The following is a 12,057-nucleotide window of genomic DNA, read 5'->3' on the forward strand; positions in this document are numbered from 1 at the left end:
ATCAATGTTTTAAGTTTGTCCAGTTTAACAACATATGACTCTCCATCCATATTTTTAGAGCCAATGTGTTCACCTGCACCAAACACAACATTTTTCCTTAACCAGTCACTAGTACTTGTGTTATTGGAACAAACAGTACCTGTGCTAGAACCAATTGAAGTTGGCTTCTTAGGTTGAGCCCCTGCTGCTACTCCGTGGCGCTCAGTCCTCACCTCAGCCCCTTCAGGTTCAGCATCAAAAATATTCGGAGTCAATAAAGGATTAAAATTAGTTGCAGAACTGTTGGAAAAGTCGCCGGCATCATCGTCGTCACCCATAAGCTCCCTTTTCCGTTTATTTCTTGTATTATACAACTGTGCGTCTCCATTAGCGTTTTCCGCTCCACCGAACCTTGCTTGGCTTACTAACAATTTGTGGCAAAGGGGTGTAAGTAAGTCTATGAGTTCTGTCAGTTGGCCAATCAGCTTCCTTGATTGGCCAAGCTCTTCCTGCCCCTCGGAGCTCATGACTCTCCACTTTCCTTCGCAAAAAAGTTCTTTTCTGACCCAGAACAACGAACAAGTGAAAATCACACTGAAAGCACTCAAAAAAACCAATAATTCCAAAAAGGAGTGCAGAAAAGTCAAAAAAGAACTCCCAAAAGCTTCCGTAACTCTTTGTAACCGTATTTAATGAATGACATAAACTTCACGTTCAACACATTAACGCAATTCACACGATACTGTTTCCTAGCGTTTTCATCCAAAACAAATGGACTTAATCAGACAACGAATCAACATGAATTAATTATATGTATACTAATTTGATTAACCCAGTGACCAGTGAATCATGCCTTAGGCATTTAAATTAAACAAATCAACTCAAAAAATGGCCTCATAAATATTAATGAATTTCTGATGTCCCTGGGCTTTGTCTTATCCAAACAGAACCTAAGTTGCCTGTGAACATCTAAGGAATGGAGCACTCTCTCAGTGTCAGTCTGTGGTGAAGGAAAGAACATAGGTAAATGGATAGACTGGTTAAGGGAAAGTTCATTGAACACTTTAAGCATGAAGGAGGGGTTAGTGCACAGAGATACCCTATCCTTATGGAAAAGAAGGTAAGGAGGGATAGCATTGAGAGCTTGTAATTCTAAGACTCTTCTGGCTGAAGTCTGAGCTACTAGCAGAACAGTTTTCCAGGTACACATTTTTAATGCGGCTGAAGGTGTTGGTTCAAAGGGGGCAGTAGTAAGTTTTTCCAGAATGAAATTCAAGTCCCAAGGAGGAGGTATGGGTTTTCCTCGGTGGTTTGATGTGAAGGACCCCCCCTTGAGAAAAAGCTTCACCTCCAATCTGGCTAACAAGGGTGGAACAAGAGGTAAACATGCTGAGACAGCAGACAAGTGGACTTTCACTGAAGAATATGAAAGTTCAGACTTTACGAGCTCACACACACAGGACGAAACTAGAGCTATATCCGCTTGAAAGGGGTCTAGTTGCCTTTTAAGACACCAAGTGGAAAACCTTTTCCATTTGGAGAAATAGGATCTCCTAGTAGTAGGTTTCCTGGCCTTCTACTGGACAGACAGCACATCCTCAGAGTAAAGGGATCAGAAGTTTATCACCCAGATAGTAAGACTGAGTGTTTGCAGATGTGAATTGATAAGAGATCCCTTGTGTTGTGTGATGAGGTCCACCTTGTTAGGCAACTTATGGTGACTGCCCTTTGCTAGTGACAACAGAAGGACGAACCAGTACTGTCCTGGCCAAAAGGGGGTCACCAGCAAGATTTCTGGCTTGTGCTGCTGAATTTTTAGCAGGACTTTCTGTATTAGGGGGAAGGGGGGGAAGCATGCCCCTTCCATGAAATTGAGAAGGCATCCACCTCCAAGCTTGTGGGGAGAGGTACCTTGAGCAGAATAGCTGTAGTTGTCTGTTCTGAGGGGAGGCAAACAGATCTTTGGAGTGCACCACTGGTGGACTATGTCCAGGAAGACATCTCTATAACATCCGTTTCTGACTTTGAGACAATGAACTGTTGAGGGCATCTGCCTGATTGTTGTTCTGTGATAGGATGTACCCTGCCTGTAGGGTTATACTGGAGTGAGTAGCCAACTCCCATGCTTGTATGGCCAGTCTGCAGAGTAAGAAAGATCTGGTCCTGCCCTGCTTGTTGATATACCACAGGACTGTGGTGTTGTCTGTCAAGATTTTAAGGGGACCTGGATGTATGAGGTGGAGGAATGCCTTCAGGGCTAGGAGAAGAGCAGTCATTTCCCTGATATTTATGTTTTTTTTCTGGAGGTAGGGCTCCCACTGATCCTGCACCTTGAGTTTGTTCATAGTGGCCTCCCCATCCCACATCTGGTGCATCTGTGTACATTTGTTGATCTGCAGGGAGCCGCTTTAATGAGAGTTCTGGATTCAGGTGGAATTGCTGAATCCACCACCTTATTTCCTTCTTCAGGCAGGGAAGGAAGGGCACCTGAAAGTCTAGGGGGAGTGAATGCTGGGACCAAATATTCTTCAAGTACCACTGGAACTACTTCATATGTAGCCTGGCAAGGGGCAACGTGGGAAGAGTGGCTGCCATGAAACACAGAAGGCGAAGAAATTCTCTGGTTGAAATGGAGCTGACTAGGAGTAGTTCCTGAAAATAGCTTGTCAGAGAATTGACCTTTTCTGGTGGGAAGAAGGCTTTCATCAGGTCTGCCCTTATTCTGCAACCCAAGAAAAACTGGTCCTGGGATGGAGTAAGGGAGGACATGAGTAAGTTGACAGTGAACCCCAAGCTTCAAAGGAGTGAAACTGTGAATGTGAGTTGTCTTTGTAAGGTACTTGCCGCCTCTACCTGAAAAAGGTCGTCCAAGTATGGGAAGATTTTTATACCTTTTTTGTTCTGCAGAATTTTCCTACTTGGGCTAGTCACTTTGTAAATATCCTTGGTGCTGTGGATAATCCAAATGTCAAAACAGTAAACTGACAGTGCGGGGATGGCACAGCAAAACGCAAGAAGTTACGAAAGTGTGGGTGGATAGGGATGTGAAGATATGCCTCCTTCAGGTCTAAAGTGGCCACGAAGGCACAGGGTGTCAAGAGTGGAAGAAGGGTTTGTAGGGACAGCATGCAGTACCTGGAGAAAGGGATTGAAAAGGGATAGGCACAGGATGGGCCTCCATGGGCCATCTTTTTTTTTTTTTTTTTTGGAACTAGGAAGAGCCTAGAATAGAAGCCTTGACCATCTTTGTCCTGGGGGAACCTTTTCTATTGTACCTTTCTGGAACAAACCCTGAATGACTTGAGGTATGACAAGGACTTGTTTTTTTGGAGGGAGGGGAATACCCTCTGGAGAAGGCTTTTTCTGTCAAGACATGAAATATCCTCTTTGCACAATTGAAAGAACCCAGTTGTTTAAGGTGATGTGATGCCACAGGGGAAGACAGTGAGAAAGGCAGGCAGAAAGGGTGTCTAGCTAGTCACGCATTGTTAGGTCTATCAGGATAGGGCTGCCTTGAAGTAGTGTGAAAAGAGCCAGTCCTGGAGGAAGGAGGCTTCCTGGTGGTACTTCTGGTTTAGAGAAAGGGGGGCCAGAGGCCTTTCTAACAAAACTTGGCTTGGCTGGGAAGTTGCTATGAAACTTAGGGACTGGGGAGACAGAGATGCTCGAGATCCTGCACCACTTTACTTTTCTCTTGCAGATTTTTAAAAAGCTCTGCTGACTGCTTTCCAAAAAGGAACTTGTTGTCAAGAGGGGCATCCATGATTTTGTTTTTAAAATCATCTGGCAGGGGCTGTAGCCTGAGCCAGGAGTACTTATGCAGAACTGAAGCTGATGTAGCAGATCTAGCTGACACTTCAGCAGCATCATAGCTGCATTTAATGGAATGCCTGGCTACTTGGGTAGCCAAAGAGAGCTTAGAGGCAACCTGAGGTTTGTTTGGAGAATCTAGCATTGAGGAGAGCAGTGTTGGGGCCTGGGAGACTAGGTCTAGAGCACACTTAACCATATGAGCTTGGTAATTGATGGCTCTAAAAGCCATGGCTAAAGTGGTGTAAATCTTTCCTATCTGACATCATTTTGTCTTTATATGACTGCAGTAGGGAAGAATAGGGAAGTTGCCCGATTGTCTGCTGAGACAGCAATCACAGCATAAGGAATTTAAAGTCATCAGGAACTTTGTAGAACCTGTCTAGTCTCTTTAGGATAGGTGGCTGAGATTCAGGGGTCTTGGAAGCAGAGACAAAGGCATCCAACTATGCTGGTATTACAGGAGAGATAGTAGACGGTGAGGGAGATTCCATCTGCAGAAGCTCAAAATACCTCTTCTGCACCTCTGTCATTTGGATGGAATCCCTTTAGAAATATACGTCCTCAGGTGGAGAATCCCCCTTCCTAAGAATCTTTATCAGGAGAGCAGTATTCCAATGGGGAAGCTAGCTGTGAGGCATAGGAAAGGGACTCATCACAGGAAAAGGAAGAATCTTCCTCTACTGTATGAGGCAGTGGCATAGGTCCAACAGAAGTGGGCCTAGGACTCAAGGTTGGAAGGGCAGCAGATTGAAAAGTCGTAGCCCTTAGGGCCAAAAAGGCCTGAAATAGGGACTGGAAGAATGCCTGCCCAGTCAGGCACATCTTCTGCTGGGGAAGATATGTGCTTTCTCTTTTGGTTCCTTTTTAGGAAAGGGGTCTTGGCCAAGTTGGAGTAGGCCTAGTATCTGATGTCAGACCAGGGAGTAGAAGTGCCTTCCTCAGAGGCAGATGGTAGTACTGGCCGTTCGGGTGAACCTGGTTCCCCCTCGACATCAGAGACTGACGTTGCAGGTACCTCCACAGACGTGCAAGCAAGAGAAGCAAGGGCGGCTTCCAAAGTGGTACTTGCTGAAGTCGCTAGACCTAATGGATGTTTCATCAGCCCCTACACTGGGAAGCTGGCGGGACATCCATACTCAGAGGCGCAGTCTCCGGCCTAACTACCTTGACCTTCTTTTTTGGCGGTTCGAACTAGATGGCCAGTTCAGGATCCATACTGATGGCCAGGCGCTTCAGACGCTGGTTTTCAATAAAGAGTTTAAGAGATGCGAGATGGCTGTGCAGTGTTTTAGGAACAAATGACTGGCAGATAGAACACATTTTGTAATCGAGGGACAGGATTAAGCAAAACAAGCAGAGGTGGTGGCTGTGTGTGCGGAATTTAAAGACCGCACTTAGATTTTCCCTTCCTAGATGACATGGATGGAATAAGGTAAATAAAAGCTATACAGCAACCTACGCTGTAACCAAAAGTAGAAAATGATTCCTCAATGGAGTACTTATATTTGTTGAAGTCAGTAGCACGGAGCTGAACGACCAAGATGACATTCGACTGCGGTAGGGAAGTTTTGAGGTCTGTGCATGCGGACGTCACATTTATGGCCAACGGTTAATGGTCCCTGCGTGTGATGTCCCATGCATCTTACAACAGCCAGGCTAAGCTTTTGCATATGAGCTGGACGTTCGGGTCGCTGTGAGAATAAAAGGACATCAAGGTATACATAGAGAGGGTCTACATTACATGATCGAAGAGTCAGTTCATAGAACGGCATTTGACAAAGAAAATGTTGTTCAGCGAACTGTTACAGTGAGATTGAGGTACAGTGAAGATCGGAATATTTGCACTTTCCTCACTGCTGTGCAATCCCTGAGTTGGTATATTATAATTAACAGGGGGTGCAGCCCCCCCCACCCCATAGTGAGTTTGAGGTCCGGCATTTTGGCCTTTAGGCCATTCGATATTTAGACTACTCGGTGTTCTAATATAGACCTCATAGAGATACTCAAGAAAAGACAGAACAGTTGACTATACAAGAAAAGGATGGTGGGGGTGGGAAGTAGTTGGAGCAGCTCTGCAGCCTGAGGTCAGAGGCTCACAATTAATTCTAAGGAAAAACAAATTCAACATACCTTTTCTTGTGGTACTCAGCTCAGAAGGAACATGCTAAAGACTACCTATTTGTCTGCTTTAGAAAGGGTAGCTAGAGGCCAGTGGTATCACATACCTTAACCAGAAACTAGAAAATTAACTGATTAGTCAAGGCACTCTTGGGCTTATGTAACGAAGCTAGAATGAATATTTTATTTCTATGTAAGGGCCTTCTCTCTCTCTCACCCTCCTATGTCTGTGACATTCTTTATGGGATTTCTTAAGGGGAAGGTCTTCCCCTGAAAGTGACAGATTGCTCAGATGTTTATAATACAGCATTTAATTGCTTCTACATTAACCATGCTTCAAGTGTAGCTATCATGCTCCCATGACTTTCTCTTGTAAAACTTTCACAAATCTGGTAATCAACAGGGGGCTGTCTCCTAAACAACACAGATGCTCAGAATGAAATTCTTTATCCAAGATTTTGACATCTACACTAACAATGGCTCTTTAGGCCTGCATGAGGCATACCTTGAAAGTTGCAATGGTTTGCCAATAACATTCAGTGGCAGAGAAAATTTATAACGACAAAGAAATAAAAAACAGACAAAGTCTCATCAAAAATTTCTCAGCAGGAGTTTTGAGGTTGTAGAAAAGAAACAAATGCAAGCTAAGATGCAATGTGCACACATCTGTAGCAAAAACTGAACATAACATAGCCGAGACACCTCTTTTATCTACGATGTGGGCATGCACCCTGCATGGATGCAATATCAAGCTGCACAGCTGCATAAGCACAACTCTGGAAGCTGGATCTGTCAGATATTAGCCTATGGCTGACTTTCATATCTAATGAATAGGGTTGTAAAGGTGACTTTACAACCACCATGTAATCTGGCAATCAACTGCAGTTTTCCCTCCTTCCAGGTGGAAGAAGGTTGCCAGAGATTAATGAAGTAAACAAAGAAAAACATAGTATTTCAAGAAGGCAACATCTTCTAGAAATGCTGAGAATGGAGCAGACAGAAGACAGAGAATGGGGCCAGTTTACAGAATATACAAGGTAATGTATACATTTAATCATTACTTGCACATACATACTAAAGCTAGTATAAATGGCACATCAAGTGGCTGAAACAATAACCAACTGTTGCCAAAGTCTTGTGTCTGTTTGTCTGAAAATAACCTACATTAGCTCTGTTAATAGTCGGAGACCACCAAAGAGTAAATCTTCTGTTAGGAATCTGATTCAATCCTGATCTCTGGGCATTAGTCAGCTTCTTCCACTTCATGGACTCTTCAAATCCGCTGGCCTTTTCCCTGCAAAAGAAAATAAACTGCCATAACTACATTTTATATTCCTTAAACAGATGCTTTCATCTAATGAAGACAATACAATTCACTCTCCTCTTTCCAAAGCATTATTTTAAAACAAAATGAAAATAATTTTAAACAAGGCCAGGTGGGTAAAACTCAAATGTGTTACATCACTTGAAACTTCCAAAGTCATATCGATCACCTTGGCACCAAATGCATTCATTACATTCACTCTATGATTACTTGCTTTATCTAATTCAGGCTCACAGGGCAGCTGGCACTAAGTGGAAGTACAACAAAGAATCTAATCCAGAACAGGGAGGTGGTCCATTGCAAGACACATGCATTCACACTTGGATCTATTGGTAATGCAAAGGATCAGCAATTCACCTACAGTACATCTTGGAGATATGACAGGAAAGTGCAGCACGAGTGAAATCCACAGCAACACAGAAAAGTTGTGCAAACTCTACAAAGAAGGTATCCGAATTAAGAAGCAAACTGGAGAACCAAGAGTTTTAAAACACCAATGTTAATCATTGTGCCACTGAGGCACCGAATGCAATATGCTCTGTTAATATAAAATAAAGTTATATCACTGTGGTCACCACAGTATGATCTATTACAAATGCCACATATTCAAGTACCTAATGTGGTTAGCAACTTAAGTGTGAGGGAGGAATGTACTTTACCTAGATGCTTCACTCATCTTCAAACCATCTGCTGTATATTACTGGCTCACACTATTCTGCTTCATTTTTAGAGATGTGGATTTCCAAGCAAAAATCTAAATGTTGAAAGATGCAAGAAAAACACTGCATGGTATCCACCAAAACAAAACAATTCAGGCTAACAAGTGTGTGTAAGGTACCTAAAAATGAATACACTATACGGTGAGAAAATGAATTACCTGGGTTAAACAAATCTTAAAACCTGCTGAAGAAAAAAGCATACCAAAATAGACCTTCCCAGGTGGGGAAGTAGGTTCCTTTGAAAAGGGTATGCTCCAGTATTCCTTCCACACCTCCCAAAGCCTGTATCATGTCCGTGCGATAGTTATTCAGGTTCCACAGCTTGCCGTCATGGCGCTGATGGGTCCACCAGAAAGGATTCTGCTTCAGTACCTGGAAGGAGATATGACAACAGCATTAGACCAGTCCTGCGCAAAGAAATGTATTTAAACTGTCAGGTTATACCAACTTAACCTCACTGTTAAACAGAAAAAATACTCTATGTTCTGTTAAAGTGGAATACAGGTACAGAGAACCCAAGACCAACCACTACATAGGAAACAGGAACCTGCTTTGCAAAAGCTTTGCTACTATCTCAACATAGAATACAAACCTGAAATATCACAAACAGCACAAATTCATTATCAGTCACACAGAATGAACAGGAGTAAAACATGACACTATCAAAAGTAACAAGACCTCTACAATTACAAATCAATGACTAAATCAAATGAAAAAGTGATCTAGATATACATAAACTAATCACAGATGCAGTCAGCAATAGAATTATTAGTTATGCACTTACCATACCTTGGTATCTGTGTTGTCCTCTTCTCATCCTGCTTCACTGATGGGGTCTCAGATCCGACTCGGCCACCTGCCACAGACTTTAGCTTCCAAGCTCAAACTCCTCCCCTACCCATAATCTTCTGCCCTTGACCCAACCCCTCAGAAAGAGTTTGCTGCTCTGAGTAATCAGAACAGAAAAGGAAAAGATAACCATGAGCGCAACCTGGAATCAAGGTTCCAACAAAGGTTGTTCCAGATGCACTAAAACCATATCTTTATTGGGGGGATTGGGAGGGAAGGTGACACAGAATGAGAAGTGGACAACACAGATACCAAAGTTATGGTAAGTACAGAACTAATAAATCTGATGTAGTCCTTCTCATTCTGCTTCATTGATGAGTCAGAGTCCCCAGCTACATGACTTCATGGGGGGACTCAAGGAAGGATATGCCGGAGCACTGATGAACCAAAGGATGTTCTGTTCTTGGACACAATCTCTAATTTATAGTGGGTCACAAAGGTATGAGCGTTAGACCAGGTAGCTGTAAGCACAAATGTCATCAATGGGAATCCTAGACGAAGCAGCAGCTGACGCAGCAATGGATCTTGCTGAATGGACTTTTGGAGGACCAGCCAACTTCAAACCATTCTCGTCATAAACAAAGGAAATGCAGCTTCTAATCCACTTTGCTATAGTCACTTTTTAAACAGCCTGACCTTCACAAATAGAGGAAAAACAAATAAATGCTATGATTTTCTAAACTGCTTCGTCCTATGGAGGTAGAAGCGCAGCTGTCTGAATGTCTAATGAAAGCAAAATGTATTCCCCTTTGTTGGAATAATTAGGAAAGAACACTGGTAACTGAATGCATTGGTTTACATCAGCTGCAGTGACAACCTTCGGCATGAAAGAAGGATTAGTACACAGCGGAGTTCCTAGCCTTGTGAAAAATTAAGCAGGGATGGTTGGAAGACAGAGCTTGCAATCTGGATACCCTTTTGCCTGAAGTAATGGCAAGAAAAACAGATTTCCAAGACAAATATTTCAAGTCACAATCACTAGCTGGTTCAAAGGGATTTTGGGTCAAGGCTTGCAGAACAGTCAAATCCCATGGACAAGGATCTTTGATTGGTGGCCTCAGACGAAAAACACCTTTCATAAAGGCTTTGCATAATCTAGCAAAAGCAACAGATCCTGCAGGTAATCCTGAGTGGAAGTTAGACATGGCTGCCAACTGCAGATTAATGGTCTCAAAAATAGAACCCTATAAAGATTCTAGAAAAGACAGAATAGAGGGAATCGGGGCTGAAAAGGGATCAATGTGATTGCTGGCAGCCCAACTAGTAACCTCTTCTACTTACTCTTGTACAACTTTTTAGGAGACATTTTCTGAGAGGGCAAGATGATAGCTTTGACCGGGGAAGAGAACTTGGACCCTCGAGCAATCACAGGAACTAGAAATACCATGCGGTTAAACTTGAGTGTGGCGAGAGTGGGGTTGAGTCATATCGGGTGAGAAAGGAGGTCCAGTTTGGGTTCCAGCATCCATGGAGGATGCTTGAGGTGAGACCAGAGGACCTCTAGCAATCACAGGAAAGTACAGTTGTGTACACTTACCATAAATGTAGATGTTCGAGTGCAGTAATTACATTTGGGTAATCTGCTGGCAGGTTGCCCTCAGTCGGCCTGCATTCCAAAGTCTTGGGTCCTGCGTCGGGTTGCTGTCTCCTCTTACATGATGTCAGGGGTATAAAACAAGCAGCCAACACCATTTTCTTTAGTTTTTCTTGCCCCAGATGTCAGGTGCCCCCAAAAATTCTCTCCACCTTGTTCTGCGGATTTGGATAAAAGGTTGGCAGATGAATAGTTTGGTTAAGAGCAACACTGGAAACCACCTTAAGCATAAATGTTGGATTTGTCCTCAGAGTCTGGGTAAAATATGATAAAAGGCTCCACAGCCATGAGGGCCTGTAGCTCTGAGACTCTTCTTGTTGAAGTAATTGCTAGTAGCACAGCCGTTTTCCATGATAAGAACTTTATATCAGCTGGTTCAAATGGAGGCAGGGTGAGCTTTTCCAACACATAATTGAGGTCCCATGCAGGTACTGGTTATCTTCTAGGAGGCCTTAAAGTTTTGGATACTCTAAGATACTGCTTTAGTAAAGGATGAGAAAAGATTGGTGGCTCTGTATTGCAATGAGCCGAAATGGCAGCGGCATGGATTTTAACTGATGAGAAAGATAGGCCTTTGTCAAGCATCTCAGTCAAGTATTGTAATATCTGAGGAATATTTGGTTCTGCTGTATCAGTTCCTTGTGCTTGATTCCAAGCACAGAATCTCTTCTATTTATCAGCATAAGATTTTCTAGTACTAGGCCTTCTGGCTTCCAAAATGACATCCATCACAGCTTTACTAACAGGTGTTGTTTGTATAACTACATGATCAGCCATGCTGCCAGGTTCAGTGTCTGGAGTGGATTGCGCAGGATCTGATTGTTTTGCTGGGACAGTAGTTGAGGTCTTTGAGGTAAGGTCCAAGCTGGGTATTGAGACAAACACCTTAGGCTTGGGTACCAGTATTGGCATGGCCAGTCTGGGGCAAATTAGTATCATCTTTGGTTTCTCTTGTCTGACTGAGTAGGACCTTGGGAAGAAGAGGCAGAGGAGGAAAGGCGTAAACTGATAGGATGTTCTTCATCTCACATTGCTGCAGTCCTAACACTTGGGTAGTCCGCTGTCCCTCGGTCAGCCCGAATATCAGAGTATAAGGCTGACATCGGTCAAGGCGCATTTGACTGACATCAGAACGTCAGGGTACAAATGCGCATGACCGACGTCATATCCTCAGTCTTTTTTGCCGCATGGTCCGATGCAGAAGCAGTGTTGCAAGTGCCGTTCGGCGTTCTGAAATTTTTCGAATTCGGAGTTTCAAACCGAAGTCAGAGTTGGTTAAGTACCCCGTTGGGGAATATTTTGTTTTTTTCTTGCCTCAGTGGTTTACCGGATGTCAGAAAAAGTGAATAACTGTATTTCTTGTGGGAAACAGATACCGCATAGGGATTACCATAATTTGTGTATACCTTGTTTGGGACCTGAGCACGACGTTGTTGGGTGTCGCTTTTGTGCTAGGTTCAATAAACGCACTATAAAGCGAAGGTTGGATTGTGCCAGGTTGGTCTTTGGGAAGCGGTGCAATTACAATATGCCGTCGGATGCTCCGACGCCGGCTTCCTCAAAGAAGCGCAAGGACAAGGCAGTTAAACTTTTAGTTATGTACTCACCATAACTTCAGATGTTTGGGATCCATCTCGCCTACATTCTGAATGATGGGTTCG

General features: G+C 43.4%; 1 protein-coding gene across 1 annotated transcript in view; it reads right to left on the minus strand.

Annotated features, from left to right (window-relative positions):
* Positions 1-12,057, minus strand: part of PRPF8 (pre-mRNA processing factor 8) — a 2,252,227-nt gene that overhangs the window by 731,061 nt on the left and 1,509,109 nt on the right. The window contains exons 26-27 of the mRNA XM_044054875.1: positions 8,156-8,325; positions 7,075-7,204 (exon numbers count right to left, since the gene is read on the minus strand). Of these exons, the coding sequence (XP_043910810.1) occupies positions 7,075-7,204; positions 8,156-8,325 (300 nt within the window). The remainder of the gene's footprint in view (positions 1-7,074; positions 7,205-8,155; positions 8,326-12,057) is intronic.

This window comes from Protopterus annectens, chromosome 13.part0 (genome assembly GCF_019279795.1).
Source record: "Protopterus annectens isolate FY-2018-M chromosome 13.part0, PAN1.0, whole genome shotgun sequence".
NCBI lineage: Eukaryota > Metazoa > Chordata > Ceratodontiformes > Protopteridae > Protopterus > Protopterus annectens.